General features: G+C 47.0%; 1 protein-coding gene across 1 annotated transcript in view; it reads left to right on the top strand.

Annotated features, from left to right (window-relative positions):
- The window catches only part of LOC129693317 (neurobeachin-like protein 2), a gene marked incomplete at its 5' end in the record, with an annotated part of 143,723 nt that overhangs the window by 11,627 nt on the left and 112,302 nt on the right, over positions 1 to 19,794 (top strand). The window contains 6 exons of the mRNA XM_055630164.1: positions 3,965 to 4,097; positions 6,322 to 6,441; positions 7,910 to 8,210; positions 14,718 to 14,800; positions 16,288 to 16,380; positions 19,488 to 19,659. Of these exons, the coding sequence (XP_055486139.1) occupies positions 3,965 to 4,097; positions 6,322 to 6,441; positions 7,910 to 8,210; positions 14,718 to 14,800; positions 16,288 to 16,380; positions 19,488 to 19,659 (902 nt within the window). The remainder of the gene's footprint in view (positions 1 to 3,964; positions 4,098 to 6,321; positions 6,442 to 7,909; positions 8,211 to 14,717; positions 14,801 to 16,287; positions 16,381 to 19,487; positions 19,660 to 19,794) is intronic.

Genomic DNA, 19,794 nt, shown 5'->3' with positions numbered 1-19,794 from the left:
TTTTAATTTTATTTTTATTAGCAGTACAGTAAATCACATTAATACATTGCGTATATTTTATTACATTATGTTGTATCACTTCATTTTTTGAGCTGTAAAAGAGAAAGAAATAAAAGAAGTAAGGAAAGTAAGCAAGAATCGTGAAGGTGCAGGAAAGTGTTGGGAGAAAAGAACCCCTTAGGGAAGGAATTAGAGAAGGAAGCAAAGAAAATAATTAAGACCCTAGAAAGAAAGGAAAAAAAAGGAAAAAAGGAAAATCAGTCGCTCTATTGTAACACAAAACTCCGCAAAAAAGGATCTACCAACCATGTTTTTATTAAAAATGTATTTTATTTTATACCCCCCATTACCCGGTCCTTGTAGCCTTTATATTTTAACTTATTATTGCACCTTAGCTTGTAATAGTTCCATAAATGCAGACCACGTCTTTTGGAAGTGATCTGCTTTACCTGCTAGGAGGAGTCTCATCTCTTCCAAGTGTAATGTTTCGAACATGTTTGAAATCCACATTTTTGTTGTTGGTATTGGAGCATTTTTCAAAATTTAAGTATAAGCTTTTTTCCGATTATTAGCCCATAATTAAGTAAGTTCTTTTGAAACATATTTAATTCAGGGTTAGCTTCCGATATTCCAAAAATGATCCATTCTACTCTGGGTAGAAGTTTTGTTTTAAATAATTTTGTAAAGATTTCAAATATTTCGTTCCAGAATTTTTGAATTTTTGTACAGAAAACAAAAGAGTGCGCTATGTTAGCTTCTTGTACCTGACATTTATCACAAATGGGTGAGACATTGGGGAAGAGTTTATTTATTTTAGTTTTTGAATAATATAGTCTGTGTAATGTTTTATATTGGATTAGAGTATGTCGTACGTTGATCGAGCATTTATGCACATATCTTAAGTGTTTATCCCAGCTCTCTTTTGAAATTTTTATAGCTAATTCTTGTTCCCAATCTCTTCTAATATTATCTGTTGTAGGTATTTCTATATTCAATATAATATTATATAAGTATGATATTAGATTTGCTGATTTTTTTACCACAAATCCTATATTTATTTCAATCAATTCCAATATATCTTCCAAAAAATTTTTTTTAAAAATTAGACTCAGACATCACAAACTTTATATGGGATTATAAATCCCACAGAATACAAAGAGCACACCTTAGTAAACCAAAAGAGATGGGTGGTCTAGCACTCCCTAACTTCATGTACTATAATTGGGCGGTAAATATTAAAAATATGATTCACCTGCTGGACAACTCTGCCCAGCAGGTGGATTGGATTGTAATGAAGAGAGAGGACTGCGCTCCTGGTAATACAGGCGCGACTCTCCTCTCACCAACGAATTTGAATAACAAATATTATAATAAAAATCCAATGATACATAGTACAATCAGAACTTGGAAACAAATAAAACAAAACTTAAAATTAAGAAATCTATCTCTGCTAATGCCAATAGCCAATAACCCTTCGTTTAAACCCTCAATTATAGATAAATCATTTACACAATGGGAAAGAATGGGAATCAAAATGCTCGGAGACTTGTATGAATTAGGAAAATTATTACCATTTCAACAATTACAACTGAAATATAACTTGAAAAATAATCAATATTTTAAATATCTTCAAATCCGTGATTATCTGAAAAAATATACAAAAGACTATTATAATATGCCCCCAGACTTATTAGATGAAGCCATGAAGATAAAGGCTGAATCAAAAAGAACAAATTTAACCAAGGGTTCAACAATGTCACTCCTCATTTTTTCTAAATTTAAATATGATATCGTTTCAGAGGGATTAGTGTTGATGGGACATGTTGGTCGGTGTGGGCAAGTTGGGCTGAAGGGTCAGTTTCCACGCTGTATCACTCGATTAAAAACCATACAACAGACCTCACCTTGGCAGTAGACAAGGGGCGACACGATGGCGCAGCAGGTAGAGCTGCTGCCTCGCAGCGCCAGAGACCTGAATTCGATCCTGACTATGGGTGCTGCCTTTACGGAGTTTGTACGTTCTCCCCGTGACCTGTGTGGGTTTTCTCCGGGTGCTCCAGTTTCCTCCCACACTCCAGACATGCAGGTTTGTAGGCCCATTATCTTTGGTGAAGATTGTAAATTATCCCTTGTGTGTGTGTGTGTGTGTAGGATAGTGTCAGTGTGTGGAGATGCTGGTCAGTGCGGACACGGTGGGCCGAAGGGCCTGTTTCCACGTTCTATCTCTAAACAAATCTACAAGGGCCAATGGTTCGATGTTTAAGAAAGAACTGCAGATGCTGGAAAAAACTAAGGTAGATAAAAATGCTAGAGAAACTCAGCGGGTGAGGCAGCATTTATGGAGCGAAGGAATAGGTGATGTTTCGGGTCGAGACCCTTCTTCAGACTGATGTGGGGGTGGGGGCGGGAAGAAGAAAGGAAGAGGTGGAGACAGTGGGCTGTGGGAGAGCTGGGAAGGGGAGGGGAAGGAGGGAGAAAGCAGGGACTACCTGAAATTGGAGAAGTCAATGTTCATACCGCTGGGGTGTAAACTACCCAAGCGAAATATGAGGTGCTGCTCCTCCAAAGTTTGCGGTTAGACTCACTCTGGCCATGGAGGAGGCCGAGGACAGAAAGGTCGGATTGGGAATGGGAGGGGGAGTTGAAGTGCTGAGCCACCGGGAATGATATGATACTTTATTGTCACTTGCACTGTACCTAGCCACAGTGAAACGCTTTGCTTTGCGTACAACCTGATTAAATCACTCAGCAAGACTCAAGGAGCAGCACGGTGGCCTAGCGGTAGAGTTGCTGCCCCACAGCGCCAGAGACCTGGGTTAGATCCTGGCTACCCGTGCTGTCTCTACAGAGTTTAGTTTAGAGATACAGTGCGGAAACAGCCCCTTTTGGCCCACCGGGTCCGTGCCGACCAGCGACCCCGCACATTAACATTATCCTGCACCCCCCTAGGGACAATTTGTACATTTACACCACGCCAATTAACCTATAGACCTGCATATCTTAGGAGTGTGGGAGGAAACATAGACATAGACAATCGGTGCAGGAGTAGGCCATTCGGCCCCTCGAGCCTGCACCGCCATTCAATATGACCATGGCTGATCATCCAACTCAGTATCCCGTACCTGCCTTCTCTCCATACCCCCTGATCCCTTTAGCCAGAAGGGCCACATCTAACTCCCTCTTAAATATAGCCAATGAACTGGCCTCAACTACCTTCTGTGGCAGAGAGTTCCAGAGATTCACCACTCTCTGCGTGAAAAAAGTTCTTCTCATCTCGGTTCTAAAGGATTTCCCCTCCACCCTTAAACTGTGACCCCTTGTTCTGGACTTCCCCAACATCGGGAACAATCTTCCTGCATCTAGCCTGTCCAATCCCTTAGGAATTTTGTAAGTTTCTATAAGATCCCCCCTCAATCTCCTAAATTCTAGCGAGTACAATCCGAGTCTATTCTGACTTTCTTCAAGAAAGTCCTGTCATCCCAGGAATCAGTCTAGTGAACCTTCTCTGTACTCCCTCTATGGCAATAATGTCCTTCCTCAGATTTGGAGACCAAAACTCCAGATGTGGTCTCACCAAGACTGCAGTAGAACCTCCCTGCTCCTATACTCAAATCCTTTTGCTATGAATGCCAACATACTATTCGCTTTCTTCACTGCCTGCTGCACCTGCATGCCTACTTTCAATGACTGGTGTACCATGACACCCAGGTCTCGTTGCATCTCCCCTTTTCCTGTGAAGCTGATGATCTCAGAGAAAACCCACGCAGGTCACGGGGAGAACATACAAACTCCGTACAGACAGCGCCCGTAGTGGGGATCGAACACGGGTCTCCGGCGCTGCATTGGCTGTGAGGCTGCGACTCTACCGCTCCGCCACCGTATTCGCCCCGTGGCTGCCGCTGTCGTTCCTGGTGTCTCTGTGTAACAAGATGGTTGCCTTGTTCTCTCCTCCCCTCTCCTGCAGTTTCTTCACAGCCAGTGGCACAGGCTTCGAGGCGTTCTTCACTGCCGACGGGATGTTGGTGGTCGCCGTTTGCACCAAGAGAGAATACATGACCGTGGCTGTCCCCGACTTCACCTTCAGCGATTCAACCTGGGTATGTTCATTCCCCGGATGGCAGGACTGACATCTGATGAAAGAATGGGTCAACTGGGCTTGAATTCAGAAGGATGAGCGCGGATCATAGAAACATATAAGGCTAGGTACTGAAAGAGGCCATTCGGCCCATCAAGTCTACTCCGCCATTCAATCATGGCTGATCTATCTCTCCCTCCTAACCCCATTCTCCTGCCTTCTCCCCATAACCCTTGACACCCGTACTAATCAACAATCTTCCAATCTCCGCTTTAAAAATATCCATTGACTTGGGCTCCACAGCCTACAGTTGCCATGACTTCCACAGATTCACCACCCTCTGGCTGAGGTTAATTCCCGGGATGGCGGGACTGTCATATGCTGAGAGAATGGAGCGGCTGGGCTTGTATACACTGGAGTTTAGAAGGATGAGAGGGTATCTTATTGACACATTTAAGATTGTTAAGGGTTTGGACACGCAAGGCAGGAAACATGTTCTCGATGTTGGGGGAGTCCAGAACCAGGAGCCACAGTTTAAGAATAAGGGGTAAGCCATTTCGAATGGAGACGAGGAAACACCTATTCACCCAGGTAGTTGTGAGTGTGGAATTCTCTGTCTCAGTGGGCGGCGGAGGCCGGTTCTCTGGATACTTTCAAGAGAGAGCTAGATAGGGCTCTTAAAGATAGCGGAGTCAGGGGATATAGGGGGAAGGCAGGATCAGGGTACTGATTGTGGATGATCAGTCATGATTACATTGAATGGCGCTGTTGGCTCAAAGGGCCGAATGGTCTACTCCTGCACCTATTGTCTATTGTCTAATGTCAAAAGAAATTCCTCCTCATCTCATCTCATCTATTGGCAATAATGTCCTTCCTTAGATTAGGAGACCAAAACTGTACGCAATACTCCAGGTGTGGTCTCACCAAGACCCTGTACAACAGCAGTAGAACCTCCCTGCTCCTATACTTAAATTATTTTGCTATGAAAGCTAACATACCATTCGCTTTCTTCACTGCCTGCTGCACCTGCATGCCTACTTTCAATGACTGGTGTACCATGACACCCAGGTCTCGCTGCATCTCCCCTTTTCCTAATCGGCCACCATTTAGATAATAGTCTGCTTTCCTGTTTTTGCCACCAAAATGGATAACCTCACATTTATCCGCAGAATAATGTGGGTAAATGTGAGGTTATCCATAGCCTACTAAACCTCTCCTATCCTGTACCTGTCCAAACTGTATGTCAAATCTTCATCTTATCTGAACTTTAAGATTGTAGAGTCATTGTCATTGTCATAGAGTGATACAGCATGGAAACAGGCCCTTCGGCCCAGCTTGCCCACACTGGCAACAATGTCCCAGCTACACTAGTCCCACCTGCCCGCACTTGGTCCATATCCCTCCAAACCTGTCCTATCCATGCACCTGTCTAACTGTTTCTTAAATGCTGGGATAGTCCCGGCCTCAACTACCTCCCCTGGCAGCTCGTTCCATACACCCACCACCCTTTGTGTGGAAAGGTTACCCCTCAGATTCCTATGTTTAAGAAAGAACTGCAGTTGCTGGAAACATCGAAGGTAGACAAAAATGCTGGAGGAACTCAGCGGGTGAGGCAGCATCTATGGAGCGAAGGAATGGGTGAGGTTTCGGGTCGAGACCCTCCTGCAGACTGAAACGTCACCTATTCCTTCGCTCCATAGATGCTGCCTCAACCATTGAGTTTCTCCAGCATTTTTGTCTACCTCAGGTTCCTATTAAATCTGAAGAGTGGTTTTGGCCCGAAACGTTGCCTATTTCCTTCGCACCATAGATGCTGCTGCACCCGCTGAGTTTCTCCAGCACTTTTGTCTACCTATTAAATCTTTCCCCCTTCAACTTGAACCTATGTCCTCTGATCCTCGATTCCCCTACTCTGGGCAAGAGACTCTGTGCGTCTACCCGATCTATTCCTCTCATGATTTTGTACACCTCTATAAGATCGCCCCCTCATCCTCCTGCGCTCCAAGGAATAGAGACCCAGCCTACGCAACCTATCCCTTGCTGTGGATTCCGTTTACAACCTTAAAGACGTGCAGGTTTGCAGGTCAACTGGCTTCTATAAGTTGTCCCTGGTTGTGTAGGAAGTGGGGGAAGGTGGAGATGGTGTGAATGGGTGATCGCTGGCACGGCGGGGACTCGGTGGGGGGAAGGGGCCTGTTTCCGCACTGTATCTGTGTTAACGTTCCCGGTTGGTGTCTGGTCAACAGCACTGTGTGGACATTGTCCACATCGCCGGCCGACGACCATTTGGACAGAACGTGGTCAACATCTACGCCGACGGTTACCTGAGGAAGACCGCCCAGTTACGGTTCCCGTCCCTCAACGAGGTACGTTTCACCCACCAGATACAACTTGGCTACGCTTTCCTTCCGAGCAAAAACTAACCAGATTAAAATTGTAGATAGACACAAAGAAGCCAGAGTAACTCAGCGGGTCAGGCAGCATCTCCGGAGATAAGGAATAGGTGATGTTTCGGGTTGAGATCTGTCATCTGCTGAGAGGATGGAGTGGTTGGGCTTGTATACTCTGGAGTTTAGGATGAGAGGGGATCTTAATAATAATAATAATATAATAATAATAATAACTTTATTTATAAAGCACTTTAAACAACTGCAGTTGCCACAAAGTGCTGTACATGAGAACTCATGGACAAGAAGTTATTACAAACCATTAAAAACTGTAAAACAAAGGACTAAAAAACAGTAAAAATTAAAGGACGTTAAAAGCACTAAAACAGGAGCAATGTCTCAGCCAGTGTCGAAAGCCAGTGACACGAAATCTTATTGAAACATATAAAATTGTTAAGGGCTTGGACACGCTAGAGGCAGGAAACATGTTCCCGATGTTGGGGGAGTCCAGAACCAGGGGCCACAGTGTAAGAATAAGGGGTGAGCCTTATAGAACGGAGGTGAGAGGGGATCTTCTAGAAACTTACAAAATTCTTAAGGGGTTGGACAGGCTAGATGCAGGAAGATTGTTCCCGATGTTGGGGAAGTCCAGAACAAGGGGTCACAGCTTAAAGATAAGGGGGAAATCCTTTAAAACCGAGATGAGAAGAACTTTTTTCACACAGAGAGTGGTGAATCTCTGGAACTCTCTGTCACAGAGGGTAGTTGAGGCCAGTTCATTGGCTATATTTAAGAGGGAGTTAGATGTGGCCCTTGTGGCTAAGGGGATCAGGGGGTATGGAGAGAAGGCAGGTACGGGATACTGAGTTGGATGATCAGCCATGATCATATTGAATGGCGGTGCAGGCTCGAAGGGTCGAATGGCCTACTCCTGCACCTAATTTCTATGTATCTATGTTTCTATGTGAGGAAAACCTTTTTCTCACAGAGAGTTGTGAGTCTGTGGAATTCTCTGCCTCAGAGGGCGGTGGAGGCCGGTTCTCTGGATGCTTTCAAGAGAGAGTTAGATAGAGCTCTTAAAGATAGCGGAGTCAAGGGATATGGGGAGAAGTCAGGAACGGGGTACTGATTGGGGATGATCAGCCATGATCACATTGAATGGCGGTGCTGGCTCGAAGGGTTGAATGACCTACTCCTGCACCTGTTGTCTATTGCCTATTGTCTTGGATGGAGCTGTTCCCAAACCAAGCTGTGATGCATCCCGGTAAAATGCTTTCTATGGCACTGTGTCTTCTTCTTCTTCTTCTTGCGAATGAAACATGAGCCCAAGGAATAGTTAGATCTCAAGCCGGGTGTTGATCAGCCAGGCTGTTGTCTCTGTTGGTGTCAATGGTCTGCTGGTTTAACGTTGGACTTGTTTAACATTGTCCGTTCCCCCTCCCCACAGTCGTTCATCTATTGCTGCATTGGCTCGGCCGGGCACAGGACGACCACCACCGTGGTGACATCGCCCAGCCCGACGGCGGAGGTACCCTTCGCCCAGCACCCGTCCTTCGGCCGTTCGCTCTCCTTCCCCGCCTCCCACTACCGGGACCCCGTCCTCATGCCCGCCATCGTCAACACCATCTCCGCAGGGTCCCAGGACACGGACTGGGGCTCGCCCACCTCCCTGCAGGGACAGCTGGGCTCCGTCTTTGTCTTCCACGATGCCCTACAACCCATCCACGTCAAGGCGCTCTTCATTGGAGGTGAGTGGACGTTTCACGCGTCAGTGCGATCTTCAATGGAGGTCGTGGACTTCCCCCAACTCAAGGTACTCTTCAATGGAGGTGTTCTTCCCCCACAATAGACAATAGACAATTGGTGCAGGAGTAGGCCATTCGGCCCTTCGAGCCAGCACCGCCACCGGGGGAGGGGAGCGGGTTTTCTCCGAGATCTTCGGTTTCCTCCCACACTCCAAAGACATACAGGTTGGCTGGTCAATTGGCTTGGTAAATGTAAAAATTGTCCCTAGCGAGCGTAGCATAGTGTTAGTGTGCGGGGATCGCTGGTCGGCGCGGACCCAGTGGGCTGAAGGGCCTGTTTCCGCGCTGTATCTCTAAACTAAACTAAACACACATCAAGGCACTCTTTACTGGAGGTAGTAGGCTTCCCAACGTCAGTGTGATCTTCACTGCTGGGGTAAAGAGCTGAATCTGCTGTTGTATTGTGGAGTCCCAAGGCATGAGGGAGGATGTGTAGTATGCAGGGGTGACCCAAATATATCTCGGTGCCCAACTATCAATTAGGTTCAGATTAGATGCACAAACTCTCTTGACCAGAGTAGGTGAATCGAGGACCAGAGGACATTGGTTTAAGGTGAAGGGGAAGAGATTTAATAAGAATCCGAGGGGTAACTTTTCCACACAAAGGGAGGTAGGTGTATGGAACAAGCTGCCAGAGGAGGTAGTTGAGGCTGGGACTATCCCATCTATCCCATCGTTTCACAGTTAGACACAAAATGCTGGAGTAACTCAGTGGGACAGGCAGCATCTCTGGAGAGAAGGAATGGGTGATGTTTCGGGTCGAGACCCTTCAGACTTAGAATCTTCAGATGCTTTACACCGAAGATAGATACAAAGAGCTGGAGCAACTCAGCGGGTCAGGCAGCATCTGTGGAGAACATGGATAGGTGACGTTTCACAGGGTGCTGGAGTAACTCAGCGGGTCAGGCAGCATCTGTGGAGAACATGGATAGGTGACGTTTCACAGAGTGCTGGAGTAACTCAGTGGGTGCAGCAGCATCTATGGAGCTAAGGAAATAGGTAACGTTTCGGGTCGAAACCCTTCCGGGTTTCGGCCCGAAACGTTGCCTATTTCCAGAAGGGTTTTGGCCCGAAACGTTGCCTATTTCCTTCTCTCCATAGATGCTGCTGCACCATAACTCAGCGGGTCAGGCAGCATCTGTGGAGAACATGGATAGGTGACGTTTCACAGAGTGCTGGAGTAACTCAGCGGGTCAGGCAGCATCTATGGAGAACATGGATAGGTGACGTTTCGGGTCACGTCTGAAGCAAGGGAAGATGCAGAGTGCAGAATATAGTTCTCAGCATTGTAGCGCACCAGTTCCAGGGACAAAGTCCAACCTCTGGAGAGAAGGAATGGATGACGTTTCGGGTCGAGACCCTTCTTCAGACTGGTTAGGGATAAGGGAAACTAGAGATATAGATGGTGACGTGGAGAGATAAAGAACAATGAATGAAAGATATGCAAAAACCGACTAGGCCGACTAGGAAAAGGGGAGATGCAGCGAGACCTGGGTGTCATGGTACACCAGTCATTGAAGGTAGACATGCAGGTGCAGCAGGCAATGAAGAAAGCGAATGGTATGTTAGCTTTCATAGCAAAAGGATTTGAGTATAGGAGCAGGGAGGTTCTACTGCAGTTGTACAGGGTCTTGGTGAGACCACATTTGGAGTATTGCGTACAGTTTTGGTCCCCAAATCTGAGGAAGGACATTATTGCCATAGAGGGAGTGCAGAGAAGGTTCACCAGACTGATTCCTGGGATGTCAGGACTGTCTTATGAAGAAAGACTGGATAGATTTGGTTTATACTCTCTAGAATTTAGGAGATCTTATAGAAACTTACAAAATTCTTAAGGGGTTGGACAGGCTAGATGCAGGAAGATTGTTCCCGATGTTGGGGAAGTCCAGGACAAGGGGTCACAGCTTAAGGATAAGGGGGAAATCCTTTAAAACCAAGATGAGAAGAACTTTTCTCACACAGAGAGTGGTGAATCTCTGGAACTCTCTGCCGCAGATGGTAGTCGAGGCCAGTTCATTGGCTATATTTAAGAGGGAGTTAGATGTGGCCCTTGTGGCTAAAGGGATCAGGGGGTATGGAGAGAAGGCAGGTACGGGATACTGAGTTGGATGATCAGCCATGATCATATTGAATGGCGGTGCAGGCTCGAAGGGCCGAATGGCCTCTACTCCTGCACCTATTGTCTATGTTTCTATGTTTAAAAAAGTAATAATGATAAAGGAGACAAATAGTCTATTGTAAGCTGAAAATGAGAAGCTGGTGCAACTTGGGTTGGTGGGGGTGGATAGAGAGAGAGGGAATGCCAGGGCTACCTGGTGAGAGACATCAACATTCATACCACTGGGCAGTAAGCTGCCCAAGAGAAGTATGAGATGCTGTTCCTCCAATTTGCGTTTAGCCTCACTCTGACCAGACAGGTACATGGATAGGACAGGTTTGGAGGGATATGGACCTAGGGCGGGCAGGTGGGACAAGTGTAGCTGGGACATTGTTGGCCGGTCTGGGCGAGTAGGGCCACACTGTATCAGTCTATGACTCTAGGTCTGGGCACCTGACTCGGGTGCCGTCTGCCGTTTATTATTGTCACGTGTACAGAGGTACAGTGAAAAGCTTTTGTTGTGTGCTATCCAGTCAGCGGAAAGATGATACATGATTACAATCATTAAGCAGTTCACAGTGTACAGATACAGGATAAAGGGAATAGCATTTAGTGCAAGACAAAGTCCAGTAAATTCTGATTAAAAACAGTCCGAGGCTCCCAATGAGGTAGATGAGAGGTCAGGACCTCTCTCTAGTTGGTGATGGGATGGTTCAATAGACAATAGATAATAGACAATAGGTGCAGGAGTAGGCCATTCGGCCCTTCGAGCCAGCACCGCCATTCATTGTGATCATGGCTGATCATCCCCAATCAGTACACCGTTCCTGCCTTCTCCCCATATCCCCTGACTCCGCTATTTTTAAGAGCCCTATCTAGCTCTGTCTTGAAAGCATCCAGAGAACCGGCCTCTGAGGCAGAGAATTCCACAGACTCACCACTCTCTGTGAGAAAATGTGTTTCCTCGTCTCCGTTCAGTTGCTCGACAGTTCTATTGGCTGGACCGTCGGGGATTCCTCCGCCGTTGTCATGGTGAACATAGTTAGGGCGGCACGGTGGCGCAGCGGTAGAGTCACTGCCTCAAAGCGCCAGAGATCCAGGTTCAATCCTGACTCTGGGTGTTTGTCCGTGCGGAGTTTGCACGTTCTCCCCGTGACCAGCGTGGGTTTTCTCCGGGTGCTCCTGTTTCCTCCCACACTCCAAAGACGTGCGGAGGAAACCGGAGCACCCGGAGAAAACCCACGCAGGTCACGGGGAGAACAAGCAAACTCTGCACAGACAGCGCCCATAGTCGGGATCGAACCCGGCTCTCTGACGCCACGAGGCGGCAACTCTACCGCTGTGCCACCGTGCCTCTCCATGGTTCACCAGCATACAATCATACAGCACATACACAGGCCCTTCTGCCCAACTCATCCATGCTGACCAAGATGCCCCATCTAAGCTAGTTCCATCTGCCTGCGTTTGGCCCGTATCCCTCTAAACATTTGCATTCCATGTACCTGTTCAAATGTCTTTTCAATGGTGTTAGAGTCCCTGCCTCAACTACCTCCTCTGGCAGCTCGTTCCATACACCCTCTGCGTGGTGACGTTGCCCTTTAGGTTCGTATTAAATCTTTCCCCTTCTTACATTAAGGGGAGGCCATTTAAGACTGAGGTGAGGAAAAACCTTTTCACCCAGAGAGTTGTGAATTTGTGGAATTCCCTGCCGCAGAGGGCAGTGGAGGCCAAGTCACTGGATGGATTTAAGAGAGAGTTAGATAGAGCTCCAGGGGCTAGTGGAATAGAGGGATATGGGGAGAAGGCAGGCACGGGTTATTGATAGGGGACGATCAGCCATGATCACAATGAATGGTGGTGCTGGCTCGAAGGGCCAAATGGCCTCCTCCTGCACCTATTGTCTATTGTCTATGTTTCTATTACACTATATCCTCTGGTTCTTGATTCCCGTGCTTTTGGACTTAAGGTCATAAGGAATAGGAGTAGATATAGGCCATTCGGCCCATCAGGACTACTCCGACATTCAATCATGGCTGATTATCTCTCCCTCCTAACCCATTCTCCTGCCTTCTCCCCGTAACCCCTGACACCCGTGCTGATCAAGAATCAATCCTTTAAAAATATCCATTGACTTGGCCTCCACAACCTTCTGTGGCAATGAATCCCAAAGATTCACCACCCTCTGACTATATAAATTTCTCCTCGTCTCCTTCCTAAGAGAACGTCCTTTAATACTGAGGCTGTGACCTCTCGTTCTGGACTCTCCCACTAGTGGAAACATCCTCTCCATATCCACGTCGTATCTACTCCCCTCATGATTTTTTACACCTCTATGAGCTTGTTCCGTACACCCACCACCCTTTGTGTAAAAAAAGTTACCCCTCAGATTACAATTAAGTATCCCCCCCCCCCCCCCCCCCCCCCCCCCCCCCCCCCACTTTAAACCTATGTCCCCTAGTTCTCGGCTCCCCTTACCCTGAGCAAAGGACTCTGCGCATCTACCCGATCTATTCCCCCCATGATCTTATACACATCTGTAGCATCACCCCTCATCCTCCCGTGCTACAAGGAATAGAGACCTCAGGGCTCATCCTGCTTGGCGATTTTTTTCAGCGACTGCCGGCATCATTGACTGACGAATCAGGTAAACTGAAAAAGTCGTGGCGCGATGCGGCGTGGTGACGTATTTATGCGCGGTGGTTCCTCCAATGTCGCAACATTGTTTGTGTCGCCGCTGGGTTTTGAACTGTTCAAAATCTTTCGGCGACCCTGATACATCAGCCAATGACGCCGGCAAAAATCACCAGGTGGGACTGGGTCTCCAGCCTGCTCACCCTCTCCCCATAGCTCAGTCCCTCGAGTCCTGGCCACATCCTCGTAAATCGTCTCCGAACACTTTCAGCTGAACGATACATCGGTGAGCGCTGGTTCTCAGCTGGAGTCCAGTTTGCTGAATTATCCCCTCACACCCACAGAGGAGGAGAAATGTTCAACCTACCTGTTTGATGACCCTTGGACTAGCCTTGATCGGACCTTGTTGCCTTTACCTTGCACTAAACGTTATTCCCTTATCATGTATCTGTACACTGTAAATGGCTCGATTGTAATCATGCATTGTCTTTCCACTGACTGGATAGCACGCAACAAAAAGCTTTTCACTGTACCTCGGTACACGTGACAATAAACTAAACTGAACTAAATAACTGAGTAAAGGTCCTGTCCCACTTGGGCGTTATTTGCGCCTCATGCATGTGGCGCGCAGTGATTTGTGAATCCCAGAATCCTGGGTCTCCGCGAGTGACCGTGCGTCACTGGTTATGTCACCACGCACCGTAGGTGCTTAATGCACGCCTTGCGCGCACGTTACGACGCGCGCGTTGTGTGTCTTGGCGCGTAAATGATGTCACGTAAATGACGCGCAAATGCCCCCCAAGTGGGACAGGCCCTTGACTGACTGACCGACCGACCAACCGACCGACCGACTAACTAGTTAGCTAGCTAACTGACTCAGTCACTCGCTAACTAACTCACTCACTGACTAACAAACAAACAAACGAACTAACTAACTAATTAACCGCTATAACGCAAGGATAAGTGCTCAGCCTAGTAATCCAAGCCAAATGCCAAAGTAATATCTAAACTACTTCTACACTTATCCTACAGAACAATGTCCACATTCAGTAATAAACTATCTTCCCCTGTAAAGGGCCTGTCCCACTGCGTCATTGACTGATGTACCAGTGTCGCCGAAAGATTTTGAACATTTCAAAATCCAGCGGCAACAAAAAAATGTTGTAACACTTGAGGAGACATCGCACGTCGATAGCTCATCACGCTGCATCACTGCACGACTTTTTCGATAACATGATACGGCAAGCCAGCTGCCTGCCCCTTTTCCGGGGTTACGTCCGTGCCCGGGTGGGATTAGAAAGGTCTGTGGGCACCCTGAGGGAGTTCCGGGACCGCTGGGCTCCGCGGGGTGTTGGATGTATCCTCAATAAGGATTGTATCATAGTTGTATAGTAGTTTATTATGGATATATGTTTGTATTGTATTATGGTGGTGGGTTCTGGCTTGTTTTATTGTAGTGGAAATATTATTTTTAATAATTGAATAAATTTTGTTGTAATAAAAAAAAACAAAAAAAAAACATGATATGTCAGTCAATGATGCCGCCAGTCACTGAAAAAAACGGCAAGTGGAACAGGCCCTTTAATGGCTGGATTGTAATCGTGTACGGTCTTTCTTGCACACAGCAAAAACTTTTCACTGAACCTGCGGCAATAAACTAAACTGAAACTTCAAGACTAAAAACAAAACTAACTCACCTTGTGTTTGTGTTTCGTTCTCAGGTCCAAACAACCTGTTGCCCTTTAAGCCGGACAGTGAACTCTCCGATCTGAGCAGCAAATTACTCCTATACTACTCCCCCAAGGTGAGCTGATCATTGAGTTTGCTCTCAAACCATGACTGAAACATAACTACATACCTTTCCCTTATCGTGAAAGATAGACACAAAAAAGCTGGAGTAACTCAGCGGGTCAGATAACATCTCTGGAAAAAGGAATTGATGGGGCTTGCGGTCGAAACCCTCCTTCAGACTCTGACCTGAAACATCACCCATTCCTTTTCCCCAGAGATTGAATTGCATTTCCTTTATTGTCATTCAAACAATAGTTTGAACGGAATTGCAGTCATGACAGAAAATAAAGCAAGAAAACGCACAATTAACACAATTTAACACAAACTTCTGAAGAAGGGTTTCGACCCGAAACGTTGCCTATTTCCTTCGCTCCATAGATGCTGCCGCACCCGCTGAGTTTCTCCAGCATTTTTGTGTACCTTCGATTTTCCAGCATCTGCAGTTCCTTCTTAAACATTAACACAAACATCCATCACAGTGAATCTCCAGGCACCTCCGCACTGTGATGGAAGGCACAAAGTCTTATCTCTTCCTTGCTTGTTCTCCCTCTGCGTCGAGGCGATCGAGGCTCTCGATGTTGATGCTGCCTGACCCGCTGAGTCACTCCATCTTTGGTTTAAACCAGCATCAGCAGTTGCTGCATGTTCTCTTATCATGTATCTGTACACTGCGAATGGCCCGTGAATGTAATCATTGTATTGTCTTTCCACTGACTGGATAGCATACAACAAAAGCTTTTCGCTATACCTCGGTACACGTGACAATAAACTAAACTAAACTGAAAAGAAATAGTCGTTCCAAAGGAATAGTGAAACAGGAGATGGTTGAAAACTAAATATGTTCATAATGAATGAATGATTGAATGTATGAATGAATGAATGAATGATTGAATGTATGAATGAATGATTGATTGATTGAATGTATGAATGAATGTATGAATGAATGAATGAATGTATGAATGAATGAATGATTGAATAAGTTTATTGGCCAAGTATTCACATACAAGGAATTTGCCTTGGTGCTCCACCCGCAAGTGACAACATGACATACAGTGACAGCTAGGAATGACACACAAAAAATTAAACATTAATAATAAATAATAAAACATTATCGATTGTAAGTAGATAAGTTCACAAGTTCACACGTTATAGGAGTAGAATTAGGCCATTCGGCCCATCAAGTCCACTCCAGCATTCAATCATGGCTGATCTCTGCCTCCCATTCTCCTGCCTTCACCCCATAACCCTTGACACCCGTTCTAATCAAGAATCTTTCTATCTCTGCCTTAAAAATATCCACTGACTTGGCCTCCACAGCCTTCTGTGGCAACGAGTTCCACCCTCTGACTACAGAAGCTAAATGGATATTTCCCTATTTCTGAAGAAGGGTCTCGACCTAAACGCCACCCATTCCTTCTCTCCAGAGATGCTGCCCGTCCTGCTGAGTTACTCCAGCTTTCTGTGTGTATCTACAATTAATGACTGTTGCTTTGCCTTTAGGCCTGCAGAAATCACATTTGCTTGGACCTATCTTCGAATCATTCGTATGATGGGAGACTGACTGGGCACAACACCATCAACTGGGATATTAAGGTGGGTATAAACCTCATGGTCATGGAGTCATTCCGGTTGGAAACAGGCCCTTTCCGCCCAATATACATCAATGATTTGGATGAAGGGATTCAAAGTAACATTAGCAAATTTGCAGATGACACAAAGCTGGGTGGCAGTGTGATTTGTGAGGAGGATGCTATGAGAATGCAGGGTGACTTGGATAGTTTGGGTGAGTGGGCAGATGCATGGCAGATGCAGTTTAATGTGGATATATTTGAGTCCAGAACCAGGGGCCACAGTTTAAGAATAAGGGGTAAGCCATTTAGAACGGAAATGAGGAAACATTTTTTCTCACAGAGAGTTGTGAGTCTGTGGAATTCTCTGCCTCAAGTGGAGGCCGGTTCTCTGGATACTTTCAAGAGAGAGCTAGATAGGGCTCTTAAAGATAGCAGAGTCAGGGGATATGGGGAGAAGGCAGGAACGGGGTACTGATTGGGGATGATCAGCCATGATCACATTGAATGGCGGTGCTGGCTCGAAGGGCCAAATGGCCTACTGCTGCACCTATTGTCTATGTTTTTATGTTTCCATGTCTCTCATTTGACTGTAAATCTGCTCTTATCACTGTGTGCCTAGTTGACTCCTTCCCCTAGCTAATGATCTATTCCACGTTCCTTTGATCTATTCACATCTCCTTTGATGTCTTGTTTTCACGCCTTGCCCTTCCTCATCTCAGTGTCTCCCTCTCCCTGACTCGCGGGTCTCGACCCGAAATGTCACCTGTTCCTTCTCTCCAGAGATGCTGCCAGTTACCCCAGAGGTCTGTGTCTATCTTGGCCAAAGATTGTTCCTCACATTGGCGCATCTCATCAAGCCAACGCACAGTGGCACAGCGGGTAGAGCGGGTGTGTTAACCGCGCTCCCGTTCCATCCACTCGTCACCGACCTCCAGTCCAAAAATGCAAGCTACCACCATCACCCTCTGCATCCTTCCATGAGGCCAATTCTCCATCCATTCTGCTGTGCTCCCTAGATCCCATACGTTCCAACCTTCCAGAGCAGACCTTATCAAAGACCCTGCTGAATGGCCTAATCCTGCACCTATTGTCAATTGTCTAACTTACATAGAAACATAGAAATTAGGTGCAGGAGTAGGCCATTCGGCCCTTGAAGCCTGCACCGCCATTCAATATGATCATGGCTGATCATCCAACTCAGTATCCCGTACCTGCCTTCTCTCCATACCCCCTGATCCCCTTAGCCACAAGGGTCACATCTAACTCCCTCTTAAATATAGCCAATGAACTGGCCTCGACTACCCTCTGTGGCAGAGAGTTCCAGAGATTCACCACTCTCTGTGTGAAAAAAGTTCTTCTCATCTCGGTTTTAAAGGATTTCCCCCTTATCCTTAAGCTGTAACCCCTTGTCCTGGACTTCCCTAACATCGGGAACAATCTTCCTGCATCTAGCCTGTCCAACCCCTTAAGAATTTTGTAAGTGATGAGCAAAATGTTTCATCAAGGGCGGCACGGTGGCACAGCGGTGGAGCTGCTGCCTCACAGCGCCAGAGACCCGGGATCCATCCCAACGACGGGTGCTGTCTGTGCGGAGTTTGTACGTTCTCCCCGTTATTGCGTGGGATTTCACCGGGCGCTCTGGTTTCCTCCCACACTCCAAAGACGTACAGGTTCGTAGGTTTCGGTATAAATGTAAATTGTCCGTAGCGTGTGCAGGATAGTGTTAACGTGCGGCGATCGCTAGTCGGCGCGGACTTGGAGGGTCGTTTCTTGAAACTAAACTCAACTACACTCGTCCCACTTGCCTGTCTTTGGCCCATTACCCTCCAAACCATATTCAAACGTCTTTTAAATGGTGTTACAGTCCAAGTCCACCACCCACTTGCTGGAAACTGGTGGTCTGGACCCGCCCTTTAAAGTAAGCATGCAGGTACAGCAGGCAGTGAAGAAAGTCAATGGCATGTTGGCCTTTATAACAAGAGCAGTTGAGCATAGGAGCAAAGAGGTCCTTCTGCAGTTTACAGGGTCCTAGTGAGACCACACCTGGAGCATTGTGTGCAGTTTTGGTCCCCTAATTTGAGGAAGGACGTTCTTGCTATTGAGGGAGTGCAGCGTAGGTTCACCAGATTAATTCCTCGGATGCTGAGAGAATGGAACGGCTGGGCTTGTATACTCTGGAATTTAGAAGGATGAGAGGCAATCTTATTGAAACATATAAGATTATTAAGGGATTGGACACGCTAGAGGCAGGAAACGTTCCCAATGTTGGGGGAGTCCAGAACCAGGGGCCACAGTTTAAGATAAAGGAGATGAGAAAAAACTTTTTCACCCACAGAGTTGTGAGTCTGTGGAATTCTCTCCCTCGGAAGGCAGTGGAGGCCAATTCTCTGGATGCTTTCAAGAGAGTTTGATAGAGCTCTTAAAGATAGCGGAGTCAGGGGATATGGGGTGAAGGCAGGAACAGGGTACTGATTGTAGATGATCAGCCATGACCACAGTGAATGGTGGTGCTGGCTCGAAGGGCCGAATGGCCTACTCATGCACCTATTGTCTATTGTCTATTCTCCATGGATTGTCACCGTGTCGAGGTGGAGAAGCTTGTGTGGACCTGAGATCCTGAGAGCGATGCCGTCTGGAGCTACGCTCCTGGTAGGGCCACCCATGGCGGTAAGGTCGAGGGGGAGGTCTCTGACAAAGAGCAATCCAACCAAGACCTCAACGGTGGAACAGGCGGAGGACGATGGCTGACCTTAGTGGAGCGTCACAACGGCTGGGAAGGCGGATGAAGGCTGCAGCAGAAAAGGGTCTCCGGTCGTCTTGGACTCCATGCCACTGGATCCTGACCCAGATCTGTCAAGGACCGTGGGGTGGCTGTCTGTGCACCAGTCTCCCCACGTTAAACAAAGTCACGCACAGGCAGGCGTCCTCCAACCCTGGAGACACCCATGGTCATCCATGCCCAAAGGGGGCCTACAATGAATTGTCATTTCTTTATGACATTATGACTATTTGCCTGCATTGGGTTTGCAAGTGAAGACTTTCACTGTGACTTGTACCAATGAAGTAATCATTCGTGCATTCATTCCTTCACTTGCCTCTAATGGGGTTTTTTCCTGGTTGGTTGTGCAGGATGTGATCAGCTGTGTTGGAGGAATGGGGGCTTTCCTCCCCCTCCTGGAGCAACTGGCATCCAACAGCGAGGAGCCGCAGGAGAACCAGGAGACGACGGACCTGGTGGGACCTGAGCTGACATCTTCTCAGAACATCCAGAGCATGGTGCTGCCTTTGGGACGGTCCTCGGGTAAGTCCACTGTTGCTGCCGTCATCTCACACTCACCAACTCTGCTTCAGAAGGAACTGCAGGTGTAACTAGTTAGCTGGCTAACTGACTGACTCACTCGCTAACTAACTCACTCACTGACTAACCAACCAACCA

Source organism: Leucoraja erinacea, unplaced genomic scaffold, assembly GCF_028641065.1.
Source record: "Leucoraja erinacea ecotype New England unplaced genomic scaffold, Leri_hhj_1 Leri_258S, whole genome shotgun sequence".
Lineage (NCBI taxonomy): Eukaryota > Metazoa > Chordata > Chondrichthyes > Rajiformes > Rajidae > Leucoraja > Leucoraja erinaceus.
Note: the sequence above shows the minus strand (reverse complement) of the source record. Positions and strands in the feature narration are given on the sequence as shown.